At 37.8% G+C, this 17,986-nt stretch overlaps 4 protein-coding genes across 9 annotated transcripts; all 4 read left to right on the top strand.

Moving 5' to 3' along the window:
• Positions 1–1,626: 1,626 nt before the first annotated feature.
• Positions 1,627–2,430, top strand: LOC137953048 (ethylene-responsive transcription factor ERF091-like). Its single transcript, XM_068800277.1, has one exon. The coding sequence runs from the start codon at positions 1,627–1,629 to the stop codon at positions 2,428–2,430; it is 804 nt and encodes a 267-aa protein (XP_068656378.1).
• A 1,813-nt stretch (positions 2,431–4,243) lies between these two features.
• On the top strand, positions 4,244–8,432 carry LOC137951414 (ras-related protein RABA1f-like). Its single transcript, XM_068798061.1, has 2 exons — positions 4,244–4,599; positions 7,649–8,432. Exons 1-2 carry the CDS (start codon positions 4,382–4,384, stop codon positions 8,079–8,081), a joined length of 651 nt encoding a protein of 216 aa, XP_068654162.1. The 5' UTR covers positions 4,244–4,381; the 3' UTR covers positions 8,082–8,432.
• Positions 8,433–9,516: 1,084 nt separating this feature from the next.
• Positions 9,517–13,251, top strand: LOC137961062 (probable beta-1,3-galactosyltransferase 14). Of its 5 annotated transcripts, XM_068808342.1 has the most exons (7): positions 9,517–10,144; positions 10,523–10,675; positions 10,755–10,837; positions 10,934–11,033; positions 11,145–11,258; positions 11,605–11,747; positions 12,767–13,251. In XM_068808342.1, the coding sequence occupies exons 1-7, from the start codon at positions 9,792–9,794 to the stop codon at positions 12,847–12,849; spliced, it is 1,029 nt and encodes a 342-aa protein (XP_068664443.1). In that variant the 5' UTR covers positions 9,517–9,791; the 3' UTR covers positions 12,850–13,251. The 5 variants fall into 5 exon arrangements, with proteins under 5 accessions (XP_068664443.1, XP_068664444.1, XP_068664440.1 ...); XM_068808343.1 differs by lacking the exon at positions 11,605–11,747 and having other exon boundaries at positions 10,934–11,144; positions 11,222–11,258; XM_068808339.1 differs by having other exon boundaries at positions 10,934–11,258.
• Positions 13,252–15,180: 1,929 nt separating this feature from the next.
• On the top strand, positions 15,181–17,769 carry LOC137961036 (probable inactive dual specificity protein phosphatase-like At4g18593). Of its 2 annotated transcripts, none has more exons than XM_068808337.1 (3): positions 15,181–15,254; positions 16,563–16,810; positions 16,892–17,768. In XM_068808337.1, the coding sequence occupies exons 2-3, from the start codon at positions 16,597–16,599 to the stop codon at positions 17,044–17,046; spliced, it is 369 nt and encodes a 122-aa protein (XP_068664438.1). In that variant the 5' UTR covers positions 15,181–15,254; positions 16,563–16,596; the 3' UTR covers positions 17,047–17,768. The 2 variants fall into 2 exon arrangements, with proteins under 2 accessions (XP_068664438.1, XP_068664439.1); XM_068808338.1 differs by having other exon boundaries at positions 15,197–15,254; positions 16,532–16,810; positions 16,892–17,769.
• Positions 17,770–17,986: the final 217 nt, after the last annotated feature.

The following is a 17,986-nucleotide window of genomic DNA, read 5'->3' as shown; positions in this document are numbered from 1 at the left end:
ATGAGCAAATAAAGGCTAGTTATTGAAAAAGTTATGCATAGGCCCCCAAACTCATTTGGGAGCATTAAGTGAGCATATATTGCAATTCAAAGCATTCAAATACTCTATTCATTTGAAAATCTCTTACAAACCCATTTTGAGAGAAAAATGGTTGTTTAATTTGCAAAAATCACATCTTTCTCTAAATCACTCAAGCATTCATAGCGTTCAAGCTCCAAATCACCATCTCTTATGCTCAAAAGATATTCTTTCAGAGGTGTTCTAAAATCTGGAACCTAGAAGGGAGGGTTTTTGGGTGGTGATTATCGATAGGGTATAAAATACATTACAGATCCTTTTGCATCATTAACGCAACCAGAAAAAAACATTCTCGATTTCGATGATTCAAGCGCCCGTGAGCGCGTTTTCATTTGCCCGTTCCTTAAGCAAGAAAATACACAAGAATTTAGCCTTTATTATAATCGTTGCCGTAACCAGAAGAATTTCGATCGTCATCCCTTTCTTGGTCATGGCTGGTACTCGCGTACGTGGGCATTCATGGTGTTTTCTTCCTTTTTATGCATTTTTTGTTCAACTCAATCTCTCGGGAAGGGGGCCTGTTCTTCCTTTTCTCTTGCTGGCAATGCTTCTTCTCTAAGAGAGCCGAGGATATTTCAGCTTTTTTCTGTTCTTATTTTGAAATATTTTATTCTTTTCGTTTTCTTGCGAGAAGTCTGGTGGTGAAACTCTCTTCAACTCCGACTCCTTATCATCGTCCTCGTTTATGCGTTGCAGGGTATCTTCTCTGGCTCCAACTGCTCTCAGGTTGCATCCATGATTTTCCAGTGAAAATGAACGCTCTTCTTGTTTTATTGACCGCTTCTACTCGTTAAGATTTAGCAGAAAACCGTCCTGCTTAGGTGTAACCCACGGCATAAGAACAGGAATCGAGCGTTTTTTGGGATGAATTCGGATGAAGTTATGAACTCCAAGAAACTTCAACGCGACTGCGTTGAGTAGACCTTAATGGCCAGAAATACGGCGATGACACGGTTTTCCACACTGATTTGTCAAAGGAAAAAATTATATAAATTGGAGAACCCAGATTAATATGAGTATGAGGGAAAGGGGAATGATCTTAACGAGCAGCAGTTTTGGACTTTTTGGCAAGAATCTCCATGGAAATGACCTTTAAAAATTCTTCGTGAAACGTAATCCACAAGGAAAAGCGGATGACCTCTCAGAACCAGCTCCTTTTTCCAAACTACACAACTGTTTACTTCGTAGTGCAGCAACATAAGGATAGAACAGACGCTGATTCAGATGCCAAGCTTCATAAATGGTCTTGGTGTTTTATTCCACACTTTATCGATTGTTTATAAACTTAACCAGGTACTTTTAAACATTAAATGGAGAGAAACAAATGATTATCACAATCGGACAAGTCAACAACGCAGTTTTTCACCTCCTTTTGCTGCTTCAATCCGACTTTCCTCCATTAAATAAGATTGTCAATGCCTTGTTGGACAAGATCCCAATCGGCGTTCGGGTTTCCTCCTCACAGATAAATGGGCATCAGCTGTTCGGATTGATCGTTCGAATTATTTCATTCAATTTCAGAGTCTCAGGTTCCAGAAATTGACAAGGATGGCGATCGAACTGGAACAACGTCTTTCAGCATCAGACACACTTTTGGAGAACGTCTGGGCTAGCTTCATATCTGGAAGCTCCCACAAGGAGGAAACCAAGACGCCCACCTCATCCCAGACGTGGGAAGAACTTCCTCAACTGAATCGAGGAGAAGGATCGCAGGAGATCCTGCAGAGGCTTCCGAGTCTGGGAAGGTGGATTTCCATGGGAGCGGAAAGCTGGGAAGAACTGCTAGATGGAATCATAACCACGATGGATGACGAACCCTGTAAAAATGGAAATCCAGATGGCGGCGGTACTGCCGATGATTCCGAACCCAAAATTAGCAAAGCGGAGAAGGCATCGACGAGACATTTCCGGGGAGTGAGGAGAAGACCTTGGGGAAAATTCGCAGCGGAGATACGGGACTCGACAAGGAAAGGAGCTCGCCTTTGGCTGGGGACATTCGACACGGCTGAACAAGCTGCTCTGGCTTACGATAAAGCTGCTTTAAAGATGAGAGGGCCAAGAACATACCTTAATTTCCCTCTGGAAACGGTGACTGAAGCTACTCGCTCGGAAAGAGAACCCGCCGGATCTTCTACTTGTCAGGCATACCACAGTAATGGCCTCCGGCAAACATCCCGTAGCAACGGAAAAAGAGCAGAGAGAGAGTGGGAATCGAACGGGGACATGGGAATAGAGGCACCTGTTTGGAAGAGATTAACGTCCATCGAAGATATGCTTAGAAACGAATTGGACGTGGTGGAGTTGCAGGACCTTGGGAGCGACTTCTTGGAGGCTATGTTATCTTCTTTGTGACATCTCCACTGTGTTTTTCCAATTCAATTTTAAAAGAAATTTTAATGGTGACATGAACATAGTTGTTAGAACTCATTGCTTGTAAATCTATTATTCTTTTGTATTATCACCCCCTTTGTGCCTAATCTCTAGTTTTAAGCAAAATCACTTCACATAGAGCACATAATTGGTCTAATTCACCTTATTGTAAGAAACTAGTTGTTGAAACCAGTGGGCTAAAAGGCTCGAACATTTTAGGAAAGCGACCTCACGGATCTTATATAAGGATTGATCCAGTCGATACAAACAAATATTCCAACACTAGTCCTATTGCTAGTCCATGGACCACCTTATTTGAACTCCTAGACTGACTCTTATCATTGGACCTTTCTTACCACTCAAAATGTGAGAATTCATGAAGCAATGAATGTGAAATGGTTCCTTATTTGAACTCCTAGACTGACTCTTATCACTCAAGCCTTAAGTTATCCAATGACCTCTTTCTACTAACTCATACCAGACCTCCTATCTACTAATTCTTCCTTCTTTTGTGCTAGCTCCACACTCATTTTATCCAAGTACACTACCCTGGCTAAAGTAATGTGTGAACCTAGACTCCAAGATGTGGGAGATGGGGTGCACCATGACCCATCCTTTTCTCATAGCCAACCCAACACCCAATACCTAGTTTATTATCTCGTCGTACTCCGATTTAGTAGCTATTGTTGCAACCTTTTCCTACATCTATTCCTAGCTGTAAAATAGCATCAATATTTTTTCTATTTTTTTTAAATGAAATGAGAAATGGATAATGTATTTTACCCACATGCGCGAGTCCAACGTTCTCAATAGCCCATCCAAGTGCCTCCCTAGAGTGAGTGTTTCTCTAGCCAAGGTTATTGGGTGGTGAATACCAATAGAAAAACATCGATAACAAAAATTCTTTTGTCTCCTACGGTGTGTTGTCCATATTTGATTTACGTTGAAATTACTTTGATGCATGATTTTTCATTACACACACTACTTAGTTTTAAAATTCAAAGTTCTCAATTCATCCCCCTATAAGACAAATTGCTCCTTCCCGAAGGACAATCTGCCAACCGTCCACCTTAGTTCAATAGAACAAACTATGAATATTAGAAGGTAAAAATGGAGTTTTTCCTTCAATCCATAGATTGAGACATATGATATGTCTTAAAAGATATAAACATGTTTAGGTGTCATTGATGTAAGTATCTTATGATCTTTGTTCCTTATTCACTCTTTCTAGCGTGAATGATACACTTATAATTTCTGTCACAATATTATAGTTATACCCTTTTACCCTATTAAGAGTGAAGAACAGATAAGAAACATAAACTAATTACATCATTGACACTAATTATATCATATCTTTCAACAAAAGAAATCTATTAAAAAGAAAATTCCTAAGATTTACGGGTTATAAATAAGGAGAGGGAGGTGGCAAAGCCCGCCTTCCCCTCCTTTGGTCGGTGGGGGAAGGGCTTCCACCAGCTTCCCCACCATTAGAATTTGGAACCCTCCCCTCCCTCCATCCCCTTTTTCCTGTCCTTTTTTTCTTCCTTTTCCCCTTCCTTATGCCTTGTTGTGTGGAGGAAGAGCAACCCTTCCTCTAAACCCGACTCGGGGTCAATTAGATCCAAACTGGTCCGGGTTTTAAAACCGTGGTTCTAATTATATTATTATTATTATTTAAAATTAATTAAATAGTAAAAAGTATCAATGTCCTGCGTGTAAATGTCATCGGTAAGCTGTGTCGAGGCTGGTATTTAACCAACTTGGCCCCTGCTCCCATCTCTCTCGCGCTCCTCTCGCTTCCCGTCTCTCCTCATTACCGGAATGTGGAGATTTGGAATAACGAGCCCTTGTGCCTTGTAGAACTGGCGGAGAGGCTCGTCATTTCATAGCTCCTGTCCTAGCCTTTTCTTTCATCGTTTCTTTTCTTCTTATAATGACTTACAGAGCAGATGAGGATTATGATTACCTCTTCAAAGTCGTCTTGATAGGTGACTCCGGCGTCGGAAAATCCAATCTCCTCTCCAGATTCACCCGAAATGAATTCAATCTTGAATCAAAATCCACTATCGGCGTCGAATTCGCTACTCGGAGCATCCACGTTGACGATAAGGTCGTTAAAGCGCAGATTTGGGATACGGCTGGCCAAGAAAGGTTCTACTCTTCTCGGTTTTCATGAATTTTGGTGCTAGTTTGTCTATTTTAAATTCTTTTACTTTGTTGATGCAAATATTGGGAAGAGGTAGTTTTACACCTTTTACTCAAATAAAGGATCTTATATCCCGGATCCGTAATGTGGCTATGGGGTTTTCTCTATTTAATGGGAAAGGCTTACTCTCTCATGATCCTGTCTGCTACTATTCCTGATCTTCCTGTGTTCGAATCACTTACCTAAAGATGGTACGGTGAATTGTGTGAAGTACATGTAACCCATGTCTTTTCTTTCTCCCTTGAACCATATTTCATGCCCCTGTCAGCATTGATAAGATCTGGTGATTTATTTTTGCCAGTGCTCTAAACTCACGAAAAGGAGGGTTATTAGATACATCTTATTTTTTGAAAGAATAATTCCCATGTTTCTAGATATAAACATGAGGTCTTACTCTCCGGGTCCAGTTCGTGTATCAGGCCTAGCATGAAGACTTAAGACCCATTTTTACCAGATTAACTTCCTCTGTATACGAATGATATTTCAGGTGACACCTTAATATCTCTCGTTTTGGTAGACATCGGATGATAGATATCTTGATAAGCAGGCTTCCATGAAGACTTTACAGTCAATCATTTGGTCCGGTAACACAATAGAGTTCCCACTTACTGAGGAGTGACTTTAGCAAGACTTTTAGGTCTCTAGAGGCATATTACACATCTTATATAAAAAAAAAAAGGTCTCTAGAGGCATACTTTTGCTCAAGTTTGATCATTTTATCTATTCCAAATATTTTTAGGAGATGGAGAATAAGTGTTTTTATTATGCTTAAGATCTCGGTTTGAGGGTGAAGCCAGCAGACATTATCGTACTTTCGATTAAGATGCTTTTGCTGAGTATCATTTATTGAAATTATTATCTATGGTTTGTTATGGTGCTAGCTCATTTTGAGCTTACACATGATATGGTATTTGGTGCCTTCTTTCTTTGATGCTATTATTTTTCAAGTATGATCAAGTCCAGGTTTCCTGCTGGTTAATTTTAAATCTCTACATGCTTCTCCACCACCAGACATGCATTTTACGTATTCATGTCTTATAACTTTTATAGATGAATTGTATGTTGCAAGCTGTTGGCATTTATGCCAGTGACATCGTATTTACAATATGTCTGTAGTTGCTGTGTTTCCCTGTATGTGTTGAACAAGTGGGATGTAAGGGGGACATAAGGGTAATAATGAAAACCATGAATACAGGTCTTTGAGCTTTTAGTCATGAAGTAGCTGAGTTTCAAATAATTGGCGTCTATGTCAGGGACCTCATAAATCATAACTGTTATATTTCTTTATTATCTGAGTTTCTCTGTGAACTTTGAGCAAAGTGACCGGACTGAGATTACTAATGATAACCATGAATGCATGTTGAAGCAGAGAACCTTGTAGGGACAATCTCCAACACATATTGCAGTCCAGTTTGTCAAGCTGTTTTGCTGGTTTCCATAATTTTATTATTTGTTTGCTCGTTTTTGGGTTTAGTGATTAAAATGCCATACCATCTTACTCATAAAACAAATATCTGGTATGTGTCCTTATTATCTTTGTATATCATGATGATTTAGACTCCAATGCTCGGGAATGCTTAAAATTTGGATTAGATGTAAACATATTTTACTAGGTAATAATTTGAATCATCATGGCAAGGAGACTCCATTTTTGAGCCAGCTGAGGTCTCCGTATTGCCTCATTACCTGCAACTTCTCTTTTTACAAGAATATTTAACTGTGCACTTATTTTACTTGAAACTTTATTTTATCTTCAATGTGGTCTTTGCATGTGGTTTTTCTATCAATTCCCATTTGTGTGATCTAACAATTAGACGTTTAGGTGAGATTCTCCATCAAAGCAAGCATAGCATAGGACGATAGTATTGAAGAATTCTGTAGTAGTTTTTTTGAGATTCATTATTCATATGTTTGTGTGGAGTTTAAAAATTGAACCTTCACACTTAAAAATAATAATGGCATTCTGAGTCAAATAAAAAAAAGAAACGATGGCATTGATAATGACTATGATGTTTTGTGCCATTGGAAAAAAAAACCTACAATATTTATGTTTGCCATTGAAACCAAAGAGAAGCTTGAATGAAAATGTAAGGGATTTGGGATGGTACTAGATGATTTTTTTAACCATTTGGCTAAAAATTACTGGAATCTTTAGTTTTGTACGTAAGCATTCTTGTTGTTTTTAAATTTTCTGATATCAATCTGCAACCACCCAGCGTGATGGCTGTTGAACCAAAAATGAAAATGCTTCTTGGTCTTGGGGATTTTGCGGATAACAATTGGGACAGTTCCATACTAGCTATTTCAGGAAATAATCAGATTCATATCTGTTTCAAGGATGAAATTCTTCTAAAGACGTATATCTAACATTAGGTTGGGTAATTGTGGTGGCACTGTTTCTTCTTCTTCTTCTTCTCCCTTTTTTTTTTTTAATATTCAAACATATTATGCCCACTGCTGGAAGCATCAATTACTCGCAAATTTTGTACAACACATATGGTGATATGCTGTCAAATGTTTCATAAAATTCAATTTAGTGAGCTGGGCTGGAATGTATTGTCTAAAATTAAACACTTATCTCATGAAAAATTTGGTAGTTGCATGACGTGCCAATGCCTGCACATTTTTGGATTCGTTGATTTTGTCACTGTGATTAGAATCCTGATTATGAGTGAACTTTCTCTTTTTGTACCTGTTACCTTTTTTTGTCAATTTTATCTGTCAGAGGAGAGAGCTCAAGATATGTGTTTATAACTACCGTTGTCGATCATTTTTCTGTTTCAGTCATTCAAATTTTATTTGTATAGAATTGGTTTCTCCTTTAGGTTGATTTTTCGGTCAGTTTATGGTATTCTTACTTCTGGTTCAGAGTGTTCTTACGATGTGGGCCCTTATTTTCCAAAGCCCATCTTGCTTACATGGAAAACATATGATTGCTAGCATTATAATAACTATGAAAATAATCTGTTTTCTCTTTTCGTTTTCTTTGTGAAGGTACCGTGCAATTACAAGTGCATACTATCGAGGAGCAGTGGGTGCATTGCTAGTTTACGATGTCACTCGCCATGTCACATTTGAGAATGTAGAGAGATGGTTGAAGGAACTCAGAGAGCACACAGACTCCAATATTGTGATCATGCTTGTTGGAAACAAAGCCGATCTGCGCCACCTGAGAGCAGTTTCAATCGAAGATGCAAGAGCCTTTGCAGAGAGAGAGAACAACTTCTTCATGGAGACTTCTGCATTGGAGTCCATGAATGTGGAGAACGCCTTCACAGAAGTTCTTACTCAGATTTACCGAGTCGTGAGCAGAAAAGCTCTTGATATAGGAGAGGATCCAGCAGCCTTGCCTAAAGGACAGACCATCAACGTGGGGACAAAAGATGATGTATCAGCAGTTAAGAAAGTTGGTTGCTGCTCTGCCTAGGAAATGAATGGAGGAAATGAAATGACCTGTTTCTGACCCCTCTTTGATTTCTTCCTAACATTTAGTTGCAGGCCATATCACACGCGGTGGCTATGACTCATTCAAACAGATATGTTGTGCATGAATGAGGATTTTAAACCCATATATCATAGCGAGCGATTGGGGTTCAGAACATGCTTGAAATTCATCATTCACTTTGTATTTGATTAAAGACGTTCTGTTTTTACCCGATTTTTGTTTTTGTTTTTCCTTTTTAGCCTCTTCATATACTGTTGTTTGATTAATGATTGTACTCAGAAAACCTTCTCTAATGTATTCATATTGGCGAATGGAGCAGTTTTTTTCGTTTTACCCGAGTTCTTTATCTTTTGAGGCAAAACGTGGTGCCTACTCATTCTCCTTTCATAGATTCAAAGAAGAGTTCTTTCTCTGTAGTCCTTGTCCTTGCCCTTGGTTTAGATTTTTGTTTCTGTAGTTCTTTTCTTTGTTCATATTCGTTTCTAGTTGTCTCTCAATTTGTTGAGTTCTACCCATGGCCTGTGTTTCTTTCTTCTGTTGCCTGGTCTTAACATGTTTGTGTTAGTTGAGTTATGGAAGTTTGGATCTTTCAAGGAGAATGTTATTTCTCCACGGATTAAAGAGTGTAAGTTTTACCCTTTTTATTGTAATTTTTTATTTCTTGATAGGTTCATCTAAAACCTTACTAAATCTATATAAAAATGACTGCTAACACTAGAATCTGAAGGAGAGTTAGAATCTCTTTCTTGTAATGTACCTTTTCTAGAAAACTATGAAAAGACATTTCTAGTAGAAATACATTTTCAGCTTATATTTCTTAGAAACACTTTTCTAGCTAGAAATTCTTACTAAAAAAATCATATAATTTTTCAGGTAAGATTTTCTAGTCAAAGATGGGCCGAAAAACCATATGATTTTTTTTTTAATTTGACAATTGATGTTATAATACTTTCAACACAAGGTAATTTTGTATTTGATATTTTATTTTATTAAAAATTTATGGAATAAGTACGGTAATGTATGAGATAAATTATTAATTTCTATTTATTTCCTTGGAAAAATGCACTAACATGTCTATTTAATTTTCTTTAAAAATTTTAAAAATTTTCCATGGAATTTCCTTGTAATATACTAATAGGATTTTATCTCAAGATTTCTTAGGAAATGTGTATCTTAGGAAAATCATTTCTAATTTTTCCTGGGATATAATAACGGGGCCTAATTTATTTTATGTACTCTGAAACGAAAATTCCTAACGGCTCATTTGTGCTTAAAGATGCTCATCCAAAAATTTCTAAACCTTCTAATCTTCCTAGTTCGTTTTTGGTAGAAGACCTCACAAGTATCCAAGCCTTGGAATCACTAGATAGGACTCGTTAAATTCTATTTGGGTCTAATTTTTATTATACTTCATTATGAAGCTTTGATCTCGTTTTGCTAATCCTGTCTTCCCTTCCCGGCGTTCAGCCGCGCACGAAAACTCGGAAAGCGACGTGCTTGCACTCACCAAAAGCTTCAGACATTTGAAAAATGCATATTTAGCTTCCAGTAACGCTGCTCACGCGTACTTCCCTTTCAATCCGCCGGGAACCCACCTACGTTCACTTCTCCTGTAATCAATTCCTGCCAAAAGAAGCCTCTTCAAGCCCAATCCTAGCTTTCTTGGTTCTTAGATCTGATGATCTCCAAGACATGCCTTCGTCCCCCAAGTTCTTCTACGCTCGCCAGTCATGGCTTTCTCAATCTCGACGAACTACACTTTCCTTGGTCTGCTTCATTTTGGGCATTGCCGGGACCATTTTTGGATTGATCGCGATTTTTACGCCTTTGAATGGATATAGATGTAGAGATTCCGTGCCTAGATCTGTTTCTGTTGCTTGGGTGAGTGAGACGGATGTAGCAGATAGGAATTCAGGTGATACAGCCTCTCAAAAGAGGTTCAAGGTTATGGGGTTTGTCGGAATTCAGACAGGATTTAGATCGGCAGGGAGAAGAGCATCCTTGAGGAAGACCTGGATGCCTTCAGATAATCGGGGCCTTCAACGGTAAACTATTCAAATTAAATTTAGGGCAACTGGCCAGCTTACTATGTGCCTTTCTTATTTTTTACTTATTTACTAAGATACGGATTGGATTTAGAAGCATTTATTTCCTGATAACCAGTATCGGTTTTTTCTTGGGTGGTAGCCAATATGATCTTTGTACTATTTTCACGTTTCCACCTAGAATTTTTTGTATTTGAAATTGACCTACTGCTGGCTATGGAACTAGATTGTCGAGGTGAACCAAGATTACTTTGGTAAGATTGGTTATTCTTGTAGAAATATCTTTAATGGAGTAAAAGCTGCGAAGTAGGTGCTCAATTAATCACAAGTTATGCATGTGATTGTTTCCACACTCTTTACTGCTGAAATGACCTGCAGCTTGGAGGAATCAACTGGCTTGGCTTTCCGGTTTGTGATTGGAAGAACCAATGATGTATCAAAAATGTTGACTCTCAGAAGGGAGATAGCAACATATGATGATTTCATGCTCTTGGATATCGAGGAAGAGTACAGAAATCTTCCACATAAAACGTGAGTGAATCATCATTTTACGTGAAATCATGTCCATTTGTTATGTTGCAGTATGTCTCATCTTATCTTCTTATTCTAGGTTAGCTTTCTTTAAAGCTTCTTATGCACTTTACGACGCTGAATTTTATGTTAAAGCTGATGATGACATTTATCTACGGCCAGGTAATTACTTACTCTATCTACATTTCTTGATTCATTGCTTAAAATCCATATATTTCTCAGTAAAATTGATGTTTTTACTCGATTTGTTGATGACAGATCGTCTTTCATTGCTTTTGTCAAAAGAACGCCCTAATCGTCAAACTTATCTTGGATGTATGAAAAAGGGTCCTGTTTTCACTGATCCAAATCTCAAATGGTCAGTCGCCTTTAGAAAGATGAATGTGGAAACAAAAAAGACTCATTCTGTAGCAAGTCATGCTGTTACTAGCCAGCTTTTTTGGTTCATGATATTCTGTAATTGTTTTAGGTATGAGCCTCTATCCTCTTTACTTGGAAAGGAATACTTCATCCATGCTTATGGTCCGATATATGCACTTTCAGCAGATGCTGTCGCTGGCTTGGTAGCCCTAAGAAACAACAGGTAAGTTATTCTTTGATCCCCTTGAGAGAAAGTCCTCTTTCATAAGTATTGTGTATACAAAAATTTGAACTTTTAAGCTTTGGTTGTTCTCAATTCCATGTACTCATAGAATGTAAACCTTGTTTCTTATGCTTCTGACATGAGCTTTTATTAGTTCTGGTACAATTTTGTAGTGAACCAACTACAAATGAAACATACTGTTGTTTTCAATGTCAACTTTGAGTCTAATCTCATACTTAATATAGCATGAAGCTGTTGGATAAGGCAAATCATTTAACTTGTTATACATGTCCTTTTCAAGTTTTTTAGTTGTTTTCCTTATTCGTAAGAATCTCCATTCTTGCAGTGTACGAATGTTTAGCAATGAGGATGTTACTATTGGGGCATGGATGCTTGCAATGAATGTGAACCATGAGGATAATAGAGCACTATGTCATTCTGATTGTAATCCATCATCAATTGCAGTCTGGGACATCCCAAAGTGCTCGGGTTAGTTTTGTTCTTGTTGTTGCTTTTTCTTTATTTTTTTTCTTCTGGGCAGTCTGTGCTAAGGTTGTTCTACATCTCTATCAACCCCAGTTCTTTCAGTGTATACCAGCTTTTGCCTTGTCTTCTGGACTATGCCAGGATTCGTCTCTTATACTGTTTTTGTTACCATCTACAATAACAGATCAATGCAGCTTCATTCTAATCTTCGTAGCTTATGCAGAATAGATCCAAAGAAGAGAGACTAGAATAAATTCTGAGAAACAAGCCATGCACTTACACTTGCTAAGGGCAAAACGAAAAACAGTGAAGAGTTAAAACTCCTTTAAGAAGATGAATGAAGAGATTCCAAACAATTTTATGCATCAAATTCTGCCTCATGTTTATGGTGAAGTAGCTTAAGAACAATGACTATACCGCATGTTGTAGGTTGAGTGTCTCTATAACAGTTAATTTTTCCATTTGGGACTAATTCTTGGTAGTGATGAAGGTTTGTCTACATTCATATAAAAATAGAAGTACTGGTAAAAAAGTGCTGTTATCACAAAGATAATCATGCGAGCCAAGCAGGCTCGCTAGCTGCTCGGCCGTGGCTTGGAATGGGCTCTGTTTGGCTTGCTTAGGACTCGAGCTCATTAGCTAAAACGAGCTGGGCCTAATCTTTTAAGAGCTCAGTTTGATAGTCACAAGCCGGATTGAAATTTCTTTTTCCAAAGATGTCATTTTGCATGAGGCAAAAATTTAAGAGATCAAGCTGAAACATGATGTTTTCAGAGCTGAGCCATAATTTTGCCTAGCGAAACTCAACTCGAGGTTATGAAATTATGCTCTGGCAGGCTTAAGCTCATGCCTGGTTATTCAGGCTTGAGCCTGTGTAGGTTATTCATGCTCTTTTCCACCTCTATTCCTGGAACCAGCATGCAGCTTATGGCCGACATATTTGGATGAGGATTCCGAAGATCAGGATTTCTTTCAAATTACCATATTTCCTGTACTAACCAGCGGCAAAAATCTTCTTACAGGTCTCTGCAACCCTGAGGAGAAACTGCTAAGACTACATCAAATGGACAGCTGCTCAGGAACCTCAACTTCAGTTTCTATCTAATTTACTCGTTCCAGCGAACCCAACACGGACTCTATACCCGGATGGTTAAATCTTCCGCGACTGTTGCTTGGGTGGACTAGTTTTTCATCACAACTCCAGCTTAAATTTGATTTTGAGCTACTGACACAGTATCGAGATATAGGGTCTGTTAGTGTGCCTCTGGGTCAAGTAAAAGTAAATTAGATTACAGTGTATCGAGATACAGGGTCATCCACAGGCTGAAGCATGAAAGATAGTAGAGGATGTGGTCTATCCTCAAAGAGTCATAACAGTTATCTTTTCGTTTCATTTGAGTTTTTTAGTTTTATCTTTTTCTCTTTTTGGTATGTCTTCCGAGAATATTCACCTAATATTGTATTTTGTATGATGGAATGAAAAAGGAAAAAAAATGCTTCCCTTGTTAGGTATTTGGAGAATTTGACTCGATTGCTGATTTTTTATTATTAAATCAAATAGAAATGGAAAAGGGTTATTTCGTATCTAATTAACCAATTCCTCAATAATACGGTTATATATTAGAGTAATTCAATAAATTTTTATTTGAGTATTGTTTGTTAGGGGTAAAATATGATTCAATGCTTTTTTTTAAGGATTTTAAAATATTCTCTTAATTTTTTTTATACTTTAGGATAATTTGTTTATACTTTTTATGGTTTAAGAATATTACAAGTTATTTTTGTTATTATTTCATTTATTTATCAAACTATTTGTTCTATCAACTAATAATAAATAAATAGCAATTATGTGGAATGTCATAAATCGATATATCGAATAAATAGAATCACCATCTCCTTGATGTTGCATGGGCCCATCTATAACATGTGCATGTGCATCACTTCTGTTGGCTACATGCATCCTTATGATGTGTTTTCTTATCAACAAATTATCATCTTTTGTTCTTAATAGTGTTACTTCTTATTTATAACTTAGTCTTGGTGATGACATGTTTTCCCTTCCGGTGTAAGTCTTTGGTTATACGTGTTTTGCCCATGTCACCTCTCTTTACACCACTAAAATAGATTTTATTGCGCTTAAATGTATCTTTTTGGGGTACTCTCGTACTAAAAAGAATACGTGTGTTACAATACTTTTCTTTCAAAAATATCTGTGTCCAGAGATGTAACATTATTTGAAGAACAACCATTTTATTCACTTACAGGTGCTCCCCCAGGTTCTTCCATGATTTTGAGTTCTTGAAACCTATTGTGCCCATTGACGACTCCACATCTCTTGGCTGCGATAATGTATGTCTTCAACCCCATGAGGCCATGGTTGATACCTCAATTGTGACTTCTACAGATTCTCTTGAGGTAAGTTCTTCTCCTCCTCATCTGTTTGGTCCTTCATTTGGTACTTGTCTGATTGCTCTCTACGAAGAGCTTCGGTTTTGCACTCGATCATCTACATCTCACCCCATATTTCAATTTGTTTCTACTCACCACTTATCACCATCATGATGTCACTTTCTTGTTTCTATTTCCTTCGCTTCTATTCCTCAATCTTAATAGGAGGCCCTCCGACATCCAGGATGGAAAGTGGCTATGAACGAAGAAATGACGACTCTTTATGAGAATTAGACATGACAACTTGCTCATCTTCCATTTGCTAAACAACCAGTGGGCTGTAAGTGGGTTTTTACAGTGAAACATAATCCGGATGGTTCTGTGGCTTGTCTTAAAGTCCGACTTGCAGTTAAAGGCTATACTCAGTGCTACAAGGTTGATTATGAGGAGACGTTCCCACTTATTGCCAAACTTAATTCGATGCACCTTTTACTCTCCTTTGTTGTGAATTCTCAATGGTCGATCTATTAGGTCGATGTAAAAAATGTCTTCCTTGATGGTGATATTAAGGAGGAGAAATATATAACACAACCATCCTGGTTATGTAGTTGAGGGGGAGTTGGTATGCCGCTTATAGAAATTTTTATATGGTTTGAAGCAATCTCCGCAAACTTAGTTTAAAAAGAGTCGAAATATCTTTTAATGTAAATTTCAGCTATTAGAGCTAAAAATACTGGAATTTTCCAAGTAAAGGTTATTGGGCGGTGAATACCAATAGGGGAACATCAATAACAAAAACAATTGTGTTATCCCTACAGGGTGAATGTTTTAACTTTGAAATTGCATAATTGCATGCTTAATATTTCTACGCCTTAATTAAAATTTGAATTATAAATCTCAATTCATCCCCCTCTTGAGAAGGCACCTGGGCCAACAAAGAGTTAGACTACTTTGAAGGATTTTACTGTACTCTATATTTATATTAATTAATAATGTTTTTAACATCAGAAATAAAGTTGTCCCGAGACTTTGCTTAACTCTTCGCCTTCATAATTTATAAAAAAACCGCCGGATCACAGAGCTAGAGCGTCGTCTTTGCTTCCTTGTCGACGGATATCAGAGGTAGGCATTTTTTATTGAAATCTTTCTTTCCTATTACTCGACTTCTCTGTCCGTGTGGAACACTTCATCGGTCCATCCAATTAAGTTCCCTGTGTGTTAAGTAGAAACTTCGATTTAGGTTTCTCACCCCAAATTCGGCTGTTTTATGCAAGTGCCGATTGTTTTTTTGAAAACTGATTTTCTTAGCCTAAGGAAGATGAAGAAGAGAAGTAAAATATCTATTGACTTCTTTCGTGCCTGTTAAACATTCGTGCTGGTCATTAGGGCTTTGCTTTAGCAGAAATATATGGTCTGGGTGGGGAGACAGTACCCAAATGATCGACAGGGAGAACCAGTAACTATGGTGTGTTTTTCTCTCGTAATGTAGGCAGGGGCCAAACTTTTCTGAAATATGACATGATAGCAACAACTTCCTGAACGGGGTGAGAATTTTTTAAGCAAAATTAGATTAACTGTTTGTGAACTGTTAGTACCATAGCTTGACAGAGGAGGGCTCGGTTTGTGGTTGATATCTGTTCGTGTTTGTCCATATTCGATTACTTTTTCTCATAAAAAAAAAGAGTTACTAATTGATGTTTGTATACATTTGAGCTCATTACTGTTACACTTTTCCCTGTTATATGATTGAAAGAAAATTTGACACATTGTGTTGTCACTGCATCCCTCATTTCCTGAGATTCTTAATGAAATACCTCCAACTTGGTTGTTCAATTTAGTAGATGTGGATGTTTTTATTAAGCCACATAATTACTGGGTATTATTGCAGGAGAAAAATTCCTTGAGATGCAGAATAACCCATATCAATGATGCGATTTTAATCATGTTTCATCTTTTTCATATTACTGTAAATCCTATTGTTTTTGTGGAAAAATGAATTACATGGTTCATTATGTTTACCTAGTTTCACCATTCCTTTGCTGCCACTGGAATTGGAAGAAGTTTTCAATGCAGCAGGTGCAATTGACTTCTGCGGAAACTTGTTTGGTTGCAAGCAAGGGGCCTAGCAACGAGGGTCTGTTATGTGAGTTCAATTGTATTATTCAAGGAATGCATGAACTGCTTATGCATCTACCTGTCAGTGATTTTTCTCATGAGCTCAAGACTCTAATTTTAGGAATGCATGATCTGCTTATACGTCTACTGGGAATGCTTTTTCTTTTATGAGGCTGAAGAAGGATTGAATCATCGGTTAACTAATGGTTAGGCCAAAGAAAAGCCAACCAATACTATAAACTGAATACCATCTTTGACTTCTTGAAACTTTTCTGTTTCTGTAGATTAATCAAGTTAAAATGTGTTCGTTGGCAGTAAGAGTAAAGGGAATTCACATAGCTTTGAATCGATGGATGTTGCAAATACTGAAGCGAGGCCTCAAAAGGTCTTCCGCTGCAAAAGATGCCGAAGGATTGTAGCTGCACAAGAAAATGTGGTTCCTCATAAGCAAGGGGAGGGTGAAAAATGCTTTAAGTGGAAGAAACGTGATGATCAATTGGAAGTTGATAAGAAACCTGAATGCTCCTCTATATTTGTGGAGCCCTTGAAGTGGATGGAAGCAGGTTATTCATTTTGTGAACATTTTCTCCACAAGTCTCTTGGATTTTAGTCACCTGCCAATGTTTAACTCTTAATTTTGGCAGCCCAAGAAGGTACGCTGGAAGAGAAGCTTCAGTGCATGGGTTGTAAAGCTCGCTTGGGTTCATTCAACTGGGCAGGCATGCAATGTAGCTGTGGAACGTGGGTAAACCCTGCTTTTCAGCTCCATAAGAGTCGAATTGATGAGTGTGCTCTTTGAATAATAGTAGCTCATGCTTTACCTACTGAATTTGTATAAAAGGAAACTCTTATAGATCATAAATTTGTGCTTAGTTTGTGTTTCTGTCCACTGAAAAAAATGATTTCCTGAGGCGAATCACAGACCACAACTACCATGGTTGCCCACTCGCAAACGTCCACCATTTGCTGCAAAAATATTTCCTGGTTTGTTAATCAAGTAGCATAGAAGAATCACTTGGAACTTCTTAAGTGCTATTGCAGACGAAGAAAGCACCGTTAAGTGCCATGGGCTGGTCGTCATGACATTGAGTTGTGGGGTGTTATCATCTGCTGGTAGGCAAATCAAGCATAACATATGTATTGCGCGCCCAAGATCACTTCTTGAAGTCTCCATGTGATGGGTTGTTAAGCTATAGCCGCCGCATTTCATATCAGAGAAAGCAGGAGGTGAGGCTATTGACCTCTCTGGACTTATTTCCTGTTCGACTGGTCTTGTGTTTGTGTAGATAAAGATGGTCATATTGTTGATTACAGTTTGTTTAAGCATGGTGTCACGGACTCGGGGATGGGTAGAAAACTAAGGTTTTGGGTTGTGATGGCTTAAGGGATCTGGACTGCGGGTTTAAATAGGCTAGGGAGAATCGTGGAACATGGGTGGACACTGGAGTACTCTGGAGAGGAAAGAGAAGTGATAGAATGGGAAACTAAGCCTTTCTATGGTTGGTGCCCAATGGGAACACTATAAAAAACAAACTTTTGTTTCATGGAAAAATGCCACTAAAGTGTAAAAATCACCATTAAATATTTTTATGATGATAAAAATGTTGACTCAGGTTTACTCATATCCCATATTTTGATGGTAATAAAATTTAAACCTAGTTGATTTGATATTTATAATTCACGAATTTTATATGCATTTCTTTCAAGAGGCTCAAAATCAAGGTGTACGAAGAAGAATG

Source organism: Aristolochia californica, unplaced genomic scaffold (genome assembly GCF_029961685.1).
Source record: "Aristolochia californica isolate CCGP_79_NKW_82.1479 unplaced genomic scaffold, dmAriCali1.0.hap1 SCAF_1, whole genome shotgun sequence".
Classification (NCBI taxonomy): domain Eukaryota; kingdom Viridiplantae; phylum Streptophyta; class Magnoliopsida; order Piperales; family Aristolochiaceae; genus Aristolochia; species Aristolochia californica.
This window is presented reverse-complemented; position numbering and strand designations above follow the sequence as displayed.